Below are 17,837 nucleotides of genomic sequence, written 5' to 3'. Positions count from 1 at the left end.
TGGCAAATTGAATTAGAATAGAGAGAATGAACTTAAAAAAGAAAAAAAAAAAAAACAAGGTCAAGGTTTTAGTTTGAAGCTCATACAGTGCACAGTGTTTAACTCAGTAACTAGAAAACAGGATCAGGATGGAGCATTTAGGGGCCACAATTAGTGTTGTGCATGGGTTATAACTTAGAATCAGTGCAAAGTGAACGAAAACTTCCCAGATATGGGAGCAGAGCGGAACTTTCCAGGCCAGCTGAGCTCCTTCAAGTGGCAACAGAAGGTTAGGAAATAAGGGCCTCAACCTACATCTCAGGTGCCACATTTAGAAATTATTGGAGAGTCCCTTGGATATAAGGTAGTTCTCCCAGAGAAGGCATCCCACCATCCTCAGGTCTATGTGTTGCTCAAGGTTGTTTGAACTGAATGCAAATACTAACAGCAGAAAGGAGCAAAAATGGGGAGCATCAAGTGCAGAGCCCCAAAAACATAGTCTCCAATACCATCTAAACAGGAGATCAGGGCTGTGCACGATTCCAAGATGTGCTAGTGTTACTCTGTACTCTTCTCAACCTATGCGTTGCCTACACTTTTTCTGTTACATGTATATAAAACATGGGAGATATCTCATTCTCATTTTTGCTTAAATGCTCCTTATTTTTGCATACAGAGGTGGCAGGCAAGATTTAGATGTGCTGGTTCAACAAAGAGTGGCCAGAACCTCTTTAAGACAGCTGAGCAAGACCAACCACAGACACAACCATATCATGTTAAGAAGCCGAGGTCCAGCATACAGCTGTTTCTGCACAACTCCTTTCCTAACAATACGAGTGTGCAGAACCTGGCTGGCTTATGGCGGGTGCCAGCACCCCCAGGTAACACCTGGTAAAACAGACGCGGGTGGGTGAAGCTTCCCACAGGCCTCGCTCCGGCTTCTCCCACTCGAATCTCCAGCAGGATTTCGGCGCTACCAGCACCGGCCGGGTGGACCCGGCAGTTCTCCCTCCCAGCCCTCCGCTCCTCTTGCCCCACCACGCCAAGAGACTCGACCCGCCACCCGGGAGCTGGCCGTAGCACCAGTACGGCGTGCTCCCGCGGCTGCGGGGGACAGGCGCACCCGGGGGCGGCACCGCCTCCCTCCGCGCTCCCATCGGCGTCCCCGGCCGGAGCCCTGGGCCTCCCGCCAGGCGACGCGACCGGCGCTTTCCGAGCTGCCCCAGAAAAGTTAGCGCCGAAGTCCCCGCGGCGAAACAAAAGATCGAGTGCGAGGCTCCCGGCGCCCGCCCGCTCCGGCCCCGTCGCCGCCCCGGGGGCGGGCGGGGAAGGGTCGCGCCGCCGCCGCCACACGCCGGGCAGGGGCGGCTCGCCGGGGGCGAGGCTGGGAGCTGCGCCAGGAGCGGGGATCCCCGCCTCCCGCAGGCTGCCGCCAACCCGTCACCGCTCTTCGGGCTGCGGCTCAGGCACGGCTCCGGCACCACCGGGCGGGGAGGCGGCGGGGGACAGTGAGGGGTGCCGGGCGCGGAGGGGCTCCATTCATTTTCGGGAGAGCCGCCGGGAGCAGGTCGGGCAGGGGCGCACCGGGCCGCCGCCGGTCGAGGCCGCGCCGCGCTCTCCTCACCTTACTCTTCACTTCCACCGCGCTGCACTCCAGATACCGCAGACTCTGAGATTTGTTGAAACTCCGGTTCATCTTCCCGGCCCCGCTGCCTTCCTCCCCTCAGCCGCCGCCTCCCGCCCGCCGCGGGCCGCGCGCCACCGGGACGCCCCCGCGAGCCGATCGCCCCGCGCGCGGCAGGCGGCACGCGGCGCCCCGCTAACCGCTCCGCCGCTCACGGGCACTTTGTCCCGGGCGCGCCAATGAGAGCAGCCGCTCCGCCGAGGCTCGCGCTCCGGCTCCCAGCAGCCGCGCGCCCGCGGCTCCCGGCGGGCGGGCGCCTGGGCCGACAGGCCACGCCCATGGTCACGCCCACCCTCGGCCCTTGGCCCCGCCCCCGCCCGCCGCAGCCCTGCCCCTCGGCGGCCGCGGGGCTCGGGCTCTCACGCGTGTGCGCGGTACCGGGGAGGCTCAGAGCCGCCCCGGCCAAGCTGCCGTGCCGGAGAAGTTACTGGGGGAGTTGCCCCTGGTGCAATCCAGCCCGGTCGGTGCTGGACCGGCCTGCCGAGGACGGGCGGCAGCCGGGGCTGGAGGGGCTGCTCGGGTGCTGCTTTAAACCATTGCCCTGGAAGGCTGGCGGTGGTGCAGCTGCAAAATAAAATAGCTTTATACTGGGGTGGTGTTAGGCCTCTGGTGCTTCTTGGCAGGTGTGTGCACCTGCCTAGTTTTACAGTGGTCCCGCTGCCAAAGTCACTTAGGATACAGAAAGTACACACAAAGTAGAATCATGGAATAGTTTGAGTTGGAAAGGACCTTCAAAGGTCATCTAGTCCAATCCCTCCTGCCATGAGCAGGGACATCTGCAACTAGATCAGGTCGCTCAGAGCCCCATCCAGCCTGGTCTTGAATGTCTCCAGTGATGGGGCATCTACCACCTCTCTGGGCAACCTGGGCCAGTGTTTCACCACCCTTACTGTAAAAAAATTTCTTCCTCACATCTAGCCTGAATCTCCCCTCCTTCAGTTTAAAACCGTTACCCCTTGTCCTATCACTACAGGCCCTGCTAAAAAGCCTATCTCCATCTTTTAAGTACTGAAAAGCCACAATAAGCTCCCCCAGAGCTTTCTCTTCTCCAGGATGAACAGTTCCAACTCTCTCAGCCTGTCCTCACAGGAGAGGTATTCCATCCTTCTGATCATCTTGGTGACCCTCCTCTGGAACCTCTCCAACAGGTTTGTGTCTTTCCTGTGCTGACATCTCCAGAGCTGGATGCAGTACTCCAGGTGGAGTCTCAAAGTAGCTGCCAGATTATGATGTCCCCAAGACCAGGGGTGCTCAGAGGTGCCTGCTATGTGCCACAGAGCCCCATGTGAACTTTCCAGACAGCTCTGATTACTTGTAAAGAGCATTGGGATCTGGTAAGTGCTGCAAGTCATTAATTTGAGACCACAGACCATCAGCTTTGGGAGGAAAGTTTGCACCACTCCCTCCTTGGAATAAATCAGTGGACTGCCTCCCTCTGCTAGCAGCTCTTAATAATTAGGTAGGTTATTCATTTGAAAATCTTGAAGGAACTCATTTCTTTCCATCTTCTACCTTTATAGTTCTAACAGACGTTTTCCCTTCAGTCAATTTCTTTTAGTCACTGAGAGTCTCTGACAACGGTATTTTTTCCTACACAGTCGTGATGTGAAGAAGCTGAGGACAAAGCACAGACCTGTGAAACCAGTTTTCTACTGCCCGACATCTCTTAGGATTGTCTGCCCGTCTAAGGAAGGAACATAAAGTCCTGGCAGACACGACAGATCACCCATTTCCCCTTCTCCAGACCTGCTGGGCAGGTGTTGATGGCAGTGACGGGGAATAACCATGAATTTAGGGGCAAAAAAATATGAGTTGACTTTTTACGTGACTCCAAGTGGGAGGATCAAAGCATATGCCCCAGCTACAAACCAACTCCAGCTTACTGGAAAATGGACCTGAAATGAACCTTTGCGTCCGGCTCTGTTTTTGGGAGGCTTGCTGTAAGTTAAACTGGAAAAATAAAGTATAGAGAGCTGACAAAGGAAATGTTTGTATGAACTTGATCTTTCCCTCTTTTTATCTTAGCATGAGCAATGCAGCGGCTTTGCTTCCCTGCTGTGATGGGCTGAGGCCGAGCTGTGGAGATAGAGCATCCCTGGGGTGCTCAGGGGCTGAACATCCCTTTTGGGAAGTTTCCATTTAAAGATAGACCTTGAAATCCAACAGCTGGATCCATATGGTTTAGTGGTTCAATGTCTGGAGCAACAAGGCCAGTTCACTGGAGTGAAGTTAATCAGTAGCTAAAGGACCAGTCTGGTCATGTAATCTCCAACGGGGGAAATACTGGTATTACTTGTGTCTACCAGGAGCACTGGCAGGGACTTCAGGTGGGATGTTATTCCAGCCCACCTGTCCTCCAGCTGACCCTTGGAAAGGGACCCTGCTGTTTGCTTTACCTCCTGGGTCATGAAAGAGCCACAGGAGTTCTCTTACACATTGCAGGCATGCGATGACATGGTTGAATTCAGAATCACAGCCACAGAGAAGGAAAGATCTGTACTGATTTTTGTTTAACATTTTTAGTTTGTTTATTTTTTTTCTAAGAAGAAGTAAGTTCTCAACAGTTTGCAACTAATAAGCAATTTAATTTTAGCCTTAACTTATAATTTGGTACTTCTTGTATTTGTGATGTTCATTTGAGAAGTACAGATTAAACTCATTTGTCTTTTTTTTAATGTTATGCTTCTTTCAGGGAGTGCATATACTTCATTACCATCTCTTTTATATTAATAAAGAGTCTTCAAACTAATAATGCCTACCAAACTATGCCTAACTGGAATGGGAATTCAATGAAAATGAATTAAAAATATGCATTTTTGGATGAGATAAATGCTGATAAACCATGCTGGATTAGTAAAGAATAAATTAACATTTTTCAAAGCGTAAGACAGGAGTTGATTTACCAGCAGGGCTAAGGGGACTTCCATGCTCCCTTCCGTATCAGCAGCAGCCATTGAAGATTCTGTTCATATTTCTGCTGCGACATGAATACACAATCCTCTTCTTCTCATCTACCCTGTCTTTGAAGCTAACAGGTGCACTGAGGACACAAATTACTGTATTTGGGGAGTGGAGCTAATTTTGTTTCCATTTCTTCTATCCTACAAGAATTTAGAAGTGGTAGATCACTGCCTCTCCTTTTTTTTTTTTTTTATTTGTCATAAGAACTGCTTTTCTGGTGTTCCACTGCTGGCGACTTTTCAACTTTGCATTAAGCACTTATTTCAGTAAACAAGGTGAATGCAGCAATATGAATAAATATGCTCTTTATGCCTCCAAAGAGGCTATTGCTATCAAAAGTTCTTTTCAAACAACGTCAACAAAATTTGGTTTCTGCTGCTTTTTCTCAGCTGATCTGTTTGCCTCTTTAAAAATTTCTATTGGTAAACCTGAAAAAGATATTTTAATTATTTTCATTCAAGTTTGAATATATGTTGCCATGATTTCAAGCATAATGATCAACATACTTTCAAAATAAAAGTTTTTTACTTACAATAAATCAAATTTGAGTTAAATATACATTCTTTTGTAAATTAATATAAACAATTTTTAGCCACCCTGATCTGGGGAATGACCAGTTTCTGGATATCATTGATTAGGCTAAAAATTGCATGGGTAGAGGGTCATAGTATGAAAAACTAGCTGTATGCTTAAATTAGTAGAAATAGAATCATAGAATCATTTCAGTTGGAAAAGGCCCTCAGGATCATCGAGTCCAACCATAACCTAACCTAACTCGCACTAAACCATGTCCCTAAGAACCTCATCTAAACGCCTTTTAAACCCCTCCAGGGATGGTGACTCCACTACTTCCTGGTCAGCCTGTTCCAATGTCTGACAACCCTTTCTGTGAATAATTTTTTCCTCATATCCAACATGAACCTTCCCTGGCACAACTTGAGGCCATTTCCTCTCATCCTATCACTTGCTACTTGGGAGAAGAGACAAACACCCTCCATGCTACAACCTCCTTCAGGTAAATACAATAATATTATATAAGTATTTATGAAACAATATATTACTTATTAATATTTAATTATTTATTAAAAGTGAATGGTTCACAGTCAAGCTTCACTGCAATCCAGTTCAGTCCATTTTTGTAAATTCACAGTTTTGGGGGGGTTTTTTTGTGGGTGTAGTTTTTTTTGTTTGTTTTTGGGTTTGGTTTCGTTTTTCTTTTTTTTTTTTTTCCCCATTTCTGAATTACTTGCAGGTTTAACCCCTTTCCTGCAGAGAAGAGCTGAGGCACAATTAAGACAGCCTGAGATAACTCCTTCTTCTCTTGCCTCCCCTCCCCATGCCCGCGCTGTGCTGTAATGAGCAGTGGCTTCAGCTCCATGTACCAGCAGGAACCAAAACACCGCATGTGCTCCCAGACCGTCTCAGCCCCAGGCTGCACCAGGCGCTGCAGCTCCTACCAGCTGTTTTCCTCCTCAAACTCGGTCGCAAAGATGGTTTTAATTTAGCTGCTTTTGCTCAGGCACCTTTCAAGGATTTTTTTTTCTCATTGCTTGCCAAGGGCATCACATTCCGTTGACAATTTCTATAAATCTTCATCTGTTTTAGTAATCCATAGTCAGTTTACCCTGTTTCTGACCTGCAGAGCTTTTAAATCACTGCTTCTTCCCGGGTGCCCATCTCTCAGCCCTTGCTTGCAGCCTTGTCCCCAGATGCATCCAGAGCACAGGGGCACATTTGCTCTCACCCAGCCATGTAGCCCCTTCCTGCACGCAGCACTGTACCAAATACCCTCATTTCTTGCCCTAAACTGGGCAGGAATGCCACAACCCTGGCATCCTTACAGGCCATTAAAAAAAAAAAAAAATCAGATACTCCTGCTTTCAAAACTTTTTATTTACCAGATCAATGAAAGGTGCTGCAATGTGTGATTGACTCACACTCCTGCAATGCTCTTTTTCAGCATGCAAGGGGCTTCTCTCCGACTGGCTGCATGCCTTATTAGTATTAACAAGTCGTCAGCATACTCTGAGAGGTAAAAAAATACCCCAGACTCATATACAAGGATTTTTTTTTCTCCCTTCCCCCCCTGTGCTGAATTTGCACAAGTTATGAATAGCAAGTCCTAAGGGCTTGGGGGAGCTGCTGCAATGACAGGCTGGTTTTGATTTCTTGAAATGTAAACCAAAGTGAAGCATAGCACAAGAGCGGGGATGACAACTATTGTTTTGCTTGTAGCGAGCAGCGTTCCTGCCACAGTGAGGATGGTTTCTACTTCATCAGCTGTGGAGGACAATGCCAGGGAACATTGGCTGCCCCAGTGCAGGAGCCTACCTAGAGGGGAGCAGGATGAATAATGCCACCAACCACAGCAGTAATGGATGCTCCAGGACAGGAGACCAGCTGCTTCAGTGGTTTTCCATTGTTCCATCCTTCATGGTGGTGAAATGTCTCCTTTTTCTTTCCTTTTAAGAGCTTTTGCCTTCAGGCCTTCAACAGATGCATGTGCATTTAATACCAAAAGGAGCAAAGAGGGACAGGCGCTTTTTCTCAAGGGGTGCGGAAATCTGATGCTTCTTTTCTACCAGATGGTGAAGTATCGAGGAAACCTCCTGCGTGACTTTACTACAGAATAGTCCAAGAAGAGAGACCAAAGCTGTAGCTGAGGGAATGGGACCTGCTGAGTCGCACTGAAGAGCTCATGAGCAAGCAGGGAGACAGGCGTTTGCTCTCGCAGTTCCCGGAATTTCTCCAGAGAACTGCTCCATGCTATTGACACCCTTGCTCTTTTTTGTTTCTGTAGAATTCTACTCCCCACCCCATCACTGGGCTTTGCCATCACTGGGCTTTGCCATCACTGCTTGGTGGCTGGCCATGCCCTGAAAAGTCTCAGGATGGTGTTCATGACGGCTCTGCCCAAAAGTAAGTGGAAAAATCACACTCACCTTCCCGCTTCAAACAAGCATGTATGCTCAAAAAGGCCAGACGTAGCACTGGGGGTGGGAACTTGGCCTCAAAATGGTGCCAGGAGCACTGTATTTTAGAGCTCAGTTTTCTTCTGTTTTGAAACAAGACCAGGAAGGGAGCAGCATGAGTGCTGCTGATGTGCTGCAGGGAGCAGGTGGAGCTCCTCAGACTGTCCACACACAGGTGCTCTGCCTTCAGCAGATCATATCAATGTGCTCTTGTTTTCTTGCTGAAAAGTTGCCCCTTTGGCTTAACTGGTGGATATTGTATAACTGGTGACGTATTGACACATGTCACTGTGCAAATAATGTGGGAACCAAAGCTGCTGGGATGCCACAATCCCAGCAGCCAAACTCTGAGCATCACCAGCAAGTGGGTTATCAGACTGATTGTCCACTTTCCAAATTACACCGAAACTGGAGTTAAAAGTGACAGTGCTTTACAAGGATGGCAAAAGTGAGTTCGCTTTGCAGAGGTGAGTTTGGGGGTGGGAAGAGGGAGGAGAGAAGGTTGTGGTCCTTGTTCTGCCTTCAAAGTATGCTCTGGCTGTATCAATTGCCAGGATAAGTTATTTCCCACAAAAATATTCAAACTATATTTCTTCTGCCCATGTATTTGTTGAATTTTACGATTTTTTTTCTCCCTTTCAATTGCTTCAATTCTTGGTTTTCCTTTCTTAACTAAGGAAAAAAATATGAAAAAGCAATATTTACTTCCAGATATCATTAATTTCAGCAGAAGAATAGATCTTATCCTCCACAAGTTGTCCAGAATCAAGCCCTTCTCCTTCCATGTGGGGTAAAATTGTTGTTTACAATGTGATTTCTTGCCACAGAACATTGGAATCAACATAAATTTTATGTGTTCTGGCTCATAAAAATCATATAGAACAGCAAGGTTTCAGCATCTACTGCATGTTTTTATAGCTTGATAGTAGGTGTAACAAAAACCAATTAAAAAAAAAAAAAGAAGGGAAAGGGAGAAAGCAGTGGTTTTGGTAAAGAAGGTGATTTCACTGGTTGGTAGTGTGGGTTTGGGACATTCAATGGCTGTTCAAGAAGCACTGAGTTAATTTTTAGAAAGCTCTTTAAGTCTCCAGATGAAAGCTGTTGTGCAGATAGCAGCTACTTACAATGTTAGAATGATGAATGGAAATACTTTTAGAATATAATTGATTTAAAGGCAACACTGCTGATCACAGGCCTGGGAATGTCTGCCCAGTTCTCTTCCTTGGAGAGAAAGCTGTACTTCACTTTGTTCGTTTAATTGTTGGTCCTACATCTCCAATAAATTGAAGCATAATTGTAAGTTGGCAAATGCAGGATACATCTTCTAAATAGTCCAGTACTATCAAATAATTTATGCAGTTGGCATTATCTTTATCTTCCCAAGCACCTTTTGTGTGTGAAACTATTGAAACACGCACTATGACACTGCAGTAATTCTTCTGCAGTAGTTACCGAATTTTCTAATGGAGTTAAGATGACCACATCTTCCTTAAATTAATAAGTGGAAAAAAAAGTAGTACTGTTAATTTTCAGAGTTAATGTTTATACAAGAAAGCTGCTAATCATGCCTTCCTTCTGCTTATGGCCCAACTGCTTATCCAACTAGCTTAGTGAACAGAGAAACCTGCCTGTGGCACCCCTCTGCAATTCTTCTCAATCACAAACTGGGTTTAATCTCTTTTGTGTAACCATTTAACTCATATGAATGCCATTGGCCATCTTTGTTAGCCCTGGCAGCTGAAGCATGGGGTTTGGTAACAAAGTAGGATAATATGACTTTTGCCTAGCCTAACTCAGTCCCTTGCCAAAAACACAGAGAGGTTTTTAGGCTGGCACGGGATGCAATTAACTGGAAGAAGCAACTGGAATCTTAATGAAAGTATAATTTATTAAGAACTTCCATTTTGGAAGTGACTAAAGGTCACTTTAAATAAATTAACTAAATACTCCTAACTTTCAGCTTTAAGCAATTTGTAAGGTACTGTGTCTAGCTATTAAGTCAAGCACTCTCAAAAGTAGTGGTTAGTGGTGTCACCTGCTAATAAGGGGAAAAAATTAGAAACTGTCCTAGCCATGTGAGTCATACAACATACAATTCTTGAGTGTTTGCTTACTGACTTGAATCCCTGAAAAATGTAACACACTGCAGCTGAAAGCTTCTTAGCTAAAAAAAAAAAAAAAAGAAAAAAAAGTCAGATGACTTTCTAAGTCTGCTCATTGCAAGGTTGGGTTTTTTTTGGCAGATCTGCTGGACTAGTGGCAGTGTGTCCTGGTTTTGTTAAAAAACAAGTTTCTCTTTTAGTGAATTTTGCCTGTCAGCTAAAGCCTTCATATTAGCTGCATTTTCCTGGAGAACCAGAAACATGTTTTGGTAAACCTAGCAATGAAATGCAAACTTATTGATAAGCACGGATGGACATCTCACGAGAGGGGCAAAGGGAAACCGGTGACCAAGAAACTGACCAACTGTGTATAACATTCCATTCACGTGAATACTTCAGATAAAAGTGGGAGATCACGAGGATCTCGTCCCTTTTTCCCTTTTCCTTTTCCCTTCTGCTTATGGCCAACATTAGGAGAGGACCTTGCTGGTCGTCCCTGCAAACTGAGGCCTAGTGAGACTGAATCCAGCTCCGGTTGGCTACAGAGTCTAATCCAGGACTTTGGGTGCTGGCTTTGCAGTTGCTGAGACTTTCAAGATTGGTTTTGTATATTTTGTATTATTTTCTCTATTCTTATCAGCAGCATTAGTAAAACATCTTTAATTTTTCCAGCTCTCTTCTCTCTGTCCTTCTTTCCCTCCCAACTGCCTGTCCTGGGTGGGAAGGGGGGAGAGGGAGGGGCAAAAAGGGGAGGTGGTGGGGAGAGGAAGTTAACAATACATCTACCAGGGTTTTATAGTCACCCCCCAATCTAACCCTTGACACAGTGTTAAGATAAAGATAGATTCAAATATGTAATTCCTGATTAATAGTAATAATTTTTAAAAAGATTAGAGGGAAAGGTCACATATATTCACATAGCAAAATCCATCCAATGTTTGCCAAACCCCTGCACATAACTGTGCCAGGTTGAAATCACCTGATCTTGTCAGGTTTACCGAAGAAAACTCCTATATGGAAAGACACTGTGAAGCTCTTAATGGTCTGGGACTGGACATAATCTCTTGCTTACCCACCTGATTTGCAGAGAGATTTGCCAAGAAGCGGCTTACTACATTAGGGAGGTCTTTCAGCATGGCTTTTTGCCCTGCAAACACTAAAGTTTTAAATCATTTGTGCACAATCAATCCTTTCCAGAGCTTCCAGCAAGGGCAAACAGTCTCATGTGAGGCTGGAAGGAGTCCTTCAAAGCAGCTGTTCAGAAATGCATGAAGCATGAGGCACATTATATCTCTTCCCACAGGCTGAGGGCCAGATGTTCAGTGGGTGTAAAGCAGCAGAGCTTCAGTGTGACTTTTTTGGGGGGGCCACGGTGGTTTATATCAGCCAAGAATCTGGCCTAAAGTGTTTCAGCCAAGAGACTCCTCCTGACCTCTGTGACCAAAGGACCCAGTTTTGTGATCTCTGGTCTAACCTCCATCCCACACCGACAACCTCCGTGAGGTGTGAAGGGATGAGAAGTGTTCAGGATTGCTGGCTCAAGGTGCTGAAAGGAGGAATCTCTTAGAAGATTCCTGACACTCTTTCTTCAGGCCAGTTTGCTGAAGTCATCACAGGTTTTTAGTTGTGGTGCATTTACATATTTTCCTGCCTGTGTTTCTGCTGCTAGCAATGTACGTAGATTCTTTATCTCTGTTTCCTCCCAAAGCAAGTTTGCTTTTGCACCCTCTTAAGTTCAGGAAATGAGAATATTTCTATGCAAGGGTGATGTTTCTGTACTTTTTTTTGGTTCCTTCATAACTTGTACCTTCCTGAAGCATGAACGAGGATTACTCGTGGGAGTATGGATTTCAGAATCAGGCCTTTTGGCCATTTTGATAGTGTCATGGGAGGAAAAAACTGTTTCCCAGAACCAAACAATTTTATTGCATTCCAGGATCATGTGTAAAACAGGGATCCATCTGTTCAACAGCATTGCCGCTAAGTAGGGTTTTGCCTGTAGCTCACCAGCATAAGCAGTTAAACAAAGGAGCCTCAGTTTTCAATGACAAGGTTGTCTTCAAAATACAAGACACCAGTAAAAAGGGCTTCGTAATAATTTGCACATTTGTCAAGGTGTATTTTCTTAAATACTCTTTTGAGTGGTAAGGCCGCTGAAGAGTAGTAGAGTGCTACAGCAGTCACTCCTAAATTGAGCCTTCTCTGAGATCAGTTTTGCCAATTCCTCTAAATCTGCAATAATAAAAACATTAACCTCAAAACTGATGGATTAAAATTGGGCTGAAATAGGTTTCCTTATTTTTCCTCTGACAGCTGGAAGAGTTTTGTACAAAGGGTGCTTGAATGCAGCACTCTAGGTTTAGGCCAGTTTATCACAGTGATTCTGCAATAAAACTATTATTAAATAAAAGAGAGACAATTTAACTTATGAGAATCATCTAACTACAGGCTAGTGCTTGGGATTTTTATCATCACCATGAGCATCAGCAAGTTTTGCTTAGCAAGTACAATGAAGGCCTTCTGGAAACTCTAGGTAAGAGTTTTATAGTTGCTTAATTCTGCAGATCTCAATTTCTAAGGGTCTGCTTTGAGTAGCCTTAAAATTCTTTTAATGATCTCTCCATCCGAATGCTCGAGACTCCCCTAACAGCTCTGGAAAGCCTAGAGTTTCATTCTTGAGCTTTTCCTTTCAGAAACTGATGTGAAATAATAAAATGCCATTTCAGGGGCTGCTTGCCTGTGGAAAGAGATCACTGGCTGGCTGGAAAGTCAGCCTTGCCAGTGCACATGCTTTGCCTGCAGGCAGGCAGTGATGCCCACAAAGCCCAGTTTGCCCCAGCTGCCTTGTGTCCAGCCCTTTCCCTGCGGCTAGAGGAGCAAGGGAATATTTGTGTGGCTCTCCAAGGACTCAGCTTCTGGATAGTGGCAAGAGGGCTAGAAGGGAGATGTCTCCTGAGACAGGGTCTGAAGTTGTTTTTTCCTTTCCTATGAAGGTTCAGAGGCAGGGCAGGTTATCTAGGGAGCCATTCGACCCTTTCCTGCCTAAAGTTCACCTGGGCACCTCATGTGTCCCAGCACAGCTCTGCAGCCATGCCAGCTCTTTCCTGCAGTTCTTCTATACACATAGCTCTAGGACGTCTCACTGGAGGTTGTCAGCAGCTTCCCTGATATCCTATGATGTCTGGGATCTACCACAATGGGTGGCCTGTAGGGCACAAGGGAGATGGTTCTGACTTTCCTTGGGTTCATCCATAGCTGCAAGAGTCACAAGGGCCAAGTGATGGGCAATGACAGAGAGATACAACTCCTGGGCAATTAAGAATCATCCCTTGCCTGATTAATGACTCATACAGGTATGGGTGCCTTTGGGAATGCATCTATGGCAAGGCTCTCTGGTTTTTGAAAGGGGGTAGCCCAGACTGGAGGTGCTTCCAGAGCACCGAGGTAGGGAGAAGTAATGAATGTTGAAACTCTTCATGATTTTCTTCACTGTAGGAAAACTTAGGATTTTGCAGGGGCAGGGTACATGAGCCATTGATTTTATCAGCAACGGGTCAAAATGTGTTGATCTTCTGGCAGGTAGGAAGGTACCTAGCAGCTGAAGAGGAGAGGCCAGGGGAGGGCTTGGGCTTCAGGACCAAGTAGCACGTATAATCTGGTCCCTCAGCTTCTTCCTTGGTAAATCAGAATGAAAAAAATAGAGATGTATCTCTGCATCACAGGGTGAGCATGAGGCTTAATCAACTTGTGTTTATGACACGCTGCCATAAAGGTGCTAAGATAATTAGAAACTTAATTCTTACACCTGTTCAGGCCTACTCCAGTGGGGCCACAACCCACAACTAAGATTTCTAGCAGATGTCACCATGCAAATGGTGACAACTAGTAAGCAGGAGTACAGTAACGAGGAACACAAGCATCACACCTCCCTCTGAGAACAGGCACACTCAAGTCATTACTGCTGTCTGCACACCCTCATGTTGGGTAAGGTCCCTCTGAAGGACCTGACCATGCACCTCAGTGCCACTTGCCTCCATGTCCAGAGGGAAAGGGAGTCTATACTGAAATGTGGCTTTTGTAATAAGCATCTAGCCTCTAAAAGCAGGCTAATCCATTCCATGCCTTCTACCCTCACTGCAGGCAACTGCAGAGAGAGGCACTTGCCATTGGAAAGGGTGTTTTATTGATGTCGTTAAGGAGCAGAGTGACATCATTTGAATTTTTTGGAACAATGGCCTTTTTCCCACAACTGCCTTGGCTTCTGTTCCCGTTGCGCTGGCGCCACACAACTGGCTGGGAACTGAAGTTACTGGTGATGCTGGGTGCCAGGAGAAAGCAGTCTCTGAGGATTGGGTGATCGAGAGGAGCCAGCAAAATGCAGACAGGCCCTGGTTAGTTATTTTTTTTGTGTTATGGGGAGTGATGGCATTTGGTTTTGTCCTGCTCTGTATTTCAAACTTGTAATTTGTTAGGAAAATGCCTACCTACAGAGCAGGGATCCAGCTTGTTGGTATTGGAGGTGCTGGAGGTAGAGACACACATGGACAGGAGGGAGCCAAACTCGGGTACTCCAGGCAAGGGCTGGAAGCTCACTGGACTGGAGTCAGGTACTGATGAGCTCAGGACACACTAAATGATGGAAATAAAACAGTATCCTATAAATAATGACTTCCCTCATCACTCTCCTCTCCAAAGCAGGTCAATTCTTTGCATTAAGGTGAATCTTGGTTCTCCTGCTCTTCCCCTGCTGCTACCCTAAAGTTCCTCAGGTTCCTTTGTTTCATCTTATTCTTCCCTCTCAGCCTGATGCTTGTTTCTTCTGATGCAACTTGGAGATGTTTCCCATCAAGCCTGAGCTTCCTGCTGTTCACAGGAGTGATGGGCCTCTTACCCCGTTTGGATGTCTGGACCCAGCGTGACCTGTAGGAGATAAGTGTGCCTAACCTGGGCAGGGTTTTCACAAGCTAAGGGTTTGGAAAAAATTATATGCATGTCAGTGGTGATGCCAGAAGTCTGCTACTCAACAAAACACTGTGCAAATATCTTCTATGTGAATACAATCTTTTTCTCAAATCCTGCTAACATTAGTAATTTCCAAATGAAAGATCACACAATTTACTTCTTTTAAGTATGGATAAGAGGTACATTCCCTAGCCTGTTCCTTGGCAGTGGTGGAGCTGTTTTGCCTGAGACAAACAATACAAAATAATCCCAGACAACCCCCTTCAAACCACAAAAATCCCGAACCAAAATCAACTCCCGACAAGACTAAACTAGCCTGAAGTAGGCACTCAGGGAAGATTTCAGCTCACCCACTTTTGGCAGTGCCATAAGAAAGAGAAGGCAGGATCTTTTGCCAGGAAACACCAAGCAACTTGAATGTGAGGCGGGCTGCCTGTCTTGCCTGCTGTGGCTGACCTGAACACTCAACACCCCATCTCGGCTGCGTTGGCTCATGAGGCAGGTAGTCTCTATTAGGAATTCCTGCTGGCAAGCTCACACCTGAAAAGCAGCTCCAGCAACTTTTTTTTATTATTATTATTATTTTTTTTAAATGCAAAGCAGTATGAAGTATGTGAAGCAGTAAGGGCTACGTGAGGCCGCTTGGGTAATCATTGTGCAGAGCCATAGTACCTGCTTTCTAAAACAACAGTCTCCTGAGACATTGATTCACTGCTAGTTGAAAAGATAAATTGACTCTTGGGTTTATTAGGAAACGAAGGCTAAAGTTTCAGCAATGCTATTATAGAAACCCACACTGAGCATCTCTCATGAACACCTGGCATGTGGTTCTAGTCCCATCTCTCAAAGATGGCATAGCAGAATTTGAAAAGGTGCTGAAAGGGCCAACAAAGCTGGCTGGATGTGTGATACAGCTTCTCTACTGCGGAAGATGACCTGAAGGGCCGCAGTCTGGAAGAAAAGAGGACTGAGAGGAGAAACTGGGGAGGTTCTAAAATCATTAAGTGAATGAAAAAGGTAAATAAGGAGTAATTAATAACACTGTATCATAACACAAGGATTAGAAAGCTTCAGGTAGAGTTATCAGATAGCAAGTTTAAAGCACAGAAGAGAAAGTATTTTTCTCCCATAGCACACTATTAAACAGTGGGATGCCGTAGAATGCTGTGAAGGCTAAAAGATTGAATTAGTTTGAAAACAATTCAACTCATGGAAGAAAGGTTATCAAGGCTAATAAACACAGAGCTGCAGATACATTCTTTGACTAGAAAACTCTGTGCTGGCAGCTGCTAGAAGCCAGAAGAGCACACCAGGAGAAGCAATACGTATATTCGGTCTAGTCTTTGATTTTTTTTCTGTTTGTTTGTTCTTTTCCTGTTAACTCCTAACCTTTCTCAGAAACTAAAGGCTGAGTGATATTACATATGTGGTTGTTCTTCTACTAACAGTGCAGCAACTGTGGAAATGAACCATCTATCATTTGAGGCAACTGGGAAAGCAATGTGGCCAAGATGAGGTTCTCTGGGCTGGAAGTTCATGAACACAGCACCAGCAGAGCTACATCAGGGATCAATTTTTACTGTTCATTTTCAACAGCAAATAACTGCTTGGAACACTAGTCCTTTCCAGCTAGGTTTGGTGGATTGTGCTTTCTTAGAAAGTTTGCAGTCTATAAAATAGCCATAAGAATGACAAATACAAAGTATGCTTTTGCTGAATGCTAGTCTTCTCTTTTCATAAAAAAGTATGAAATTTGGAATAATATGCAGCATATTTAAAGTTATATTATAAAGTTGCCTCAAAACCACTTCTTAGGGAAACAATAATTCTTTGGGAAAAGTGCCAGCTGAGAATTAATACTGATAAAGTCCACATTTTTCTTCCTGGGGATTCTCATGGGAAATGTCTAGTTTGCTATTTCAAATTATTTTCAGAAAATTTGCTGCCAGCTTTAAGTGTTTTGGACAAAGATTAAGTGAAGGGGTAGGTGACAGCAATAGATACAAAACAAGAGTCAGGAACTCTATGTCACTGAGCTTGTCACGTGTGGTTTGAATGCTCCTGAGAAGTTATCTTGTGATCTATTAGTTTTTAAGCCAGCTACCAGGTTGCAGGTGTAGGTCTCCCAGTTTAAATCAGCTTCAAGGTGGATGAGTTAAGAATGTTCCTGGAAAATAAAAGAGAGAAAAAAAAATCTCCAAAGGTATATTTTTCCTTTTAATACACTGCCAACAGGAAGAGTTATTTAACAGGGACTTGAAAGCCTCAGACATAGTAGCAGGAAAGTTAAAATGTGAAATTCTGCCACTAATGAACCTGAGACAATTGGCAAGTCATCATCTCCTGACAGAGAAGCTGGAAAAGTGGTGTGAGGAAGAAGAGCTTGTGCTGCCTGCAGGACAATTTTGGCTACTAATGAACCTGTATGAATGAAAGAACATCAAATTCAGGCCAAGAGTCCTTCTCATCTATTTCTTCCTGTAGGAATTGGAAGCTGCTCAGTACACTGCTGTCTGAGGCCTTCAAGTTTCATCCAGCACCATGCAGCCTTCAAATAAAGGAGCTCAAATTTGTTGCCCATGGAAATGGGTAGCTTTAGACAACTGCATTTTTCAGATCCCCCATGTTGTGCCTCCTCTGCTGCCCACCGCTGCTTCATTGTGAGGTTGCTGATGATGCTGAGGTGATCCCCATGGATCCTTGCACAGCTCCTTGCTTTTACCTCAGTGTTCCCCACAGTCGTTCTTCTCTTCATGGCAGCCTGGGCAATTTCAATCCACTTCCTTGTTTCTCCAGCTTTGGGTAGCCTCATGACTTTGTGATACAAGTATGGTTCCTCCTAGAAAAGAAAGTAATATGGATTTTTTTCCCTTTTCGCTGACAATATGGATTCACAGCATCTTCCAGTTTAGGACTAAGCTTTTCTGTTATTAGTAGCAGGTCTGTGTTGGCATTTTATTTGCGACTGACTGCAATCTGTCGTTCAACTCTTACATGTCTTCCTCAGCATCAGTGATAGGACATCAGACTGGACTCAGATTTCAGACTGAGCTTTTGATACCAGGCCCCACACCATGATAAGGTTTTCCTCTGGCCTTTAAGAACACACAACCCCAAACTCATCATCCCTTCTCCATCTACATTTACACATCATCTTGTCATTGCCTGATACAAGAT

The 17,837-nt window shown here is 45.2% G+C and overlaps 1 protein-coding gene across 1 annotated transcript in view; it reads right to left on the bottom strand.

The window, feature by feature from the left end:
- PARD6G (par-6 family cell polarity regulator gamma) overlaps positions 1-1,894 on the bottom strand; it is a 70,467-nt gene extending 68,573 nt beyond the window's left edge. The window contains exon 1 of the mRNA XM_065831260.2: positions 1,604-1,894. Coding sequence (XP_065687332.1) covers positions 1,604-1,675 — 72 coding nt within the window. The 5' untranslated portion in view covers positions 1,676-1,894. The remainder of the gene's footprint in view (positions 1-1,603) is intronic.
- Between the last annotated feature and the right edge of the window lie 15,943 nt (positions 1,895-17,837).

Source organism: Patagioenas fasciata, chromosome 2 (genome assembly GCF_037038585.1).
Source record: "Patagioenas fasciata isolate bPatFas1 chromosome 2, bPatFas1.hap1, whole genome shotgun sequence".
NCBI lineage: Eukaryota > Metazoa > Chordata > Aves > Columbiformes > Columbidae > Patagioenas > Patagioenas fasciata.
The sequence above is the reverse complement of the archived record's forward strand: the minus strand, read 5'-3'. Positions and strand labels throughout refer to the sequence as shown.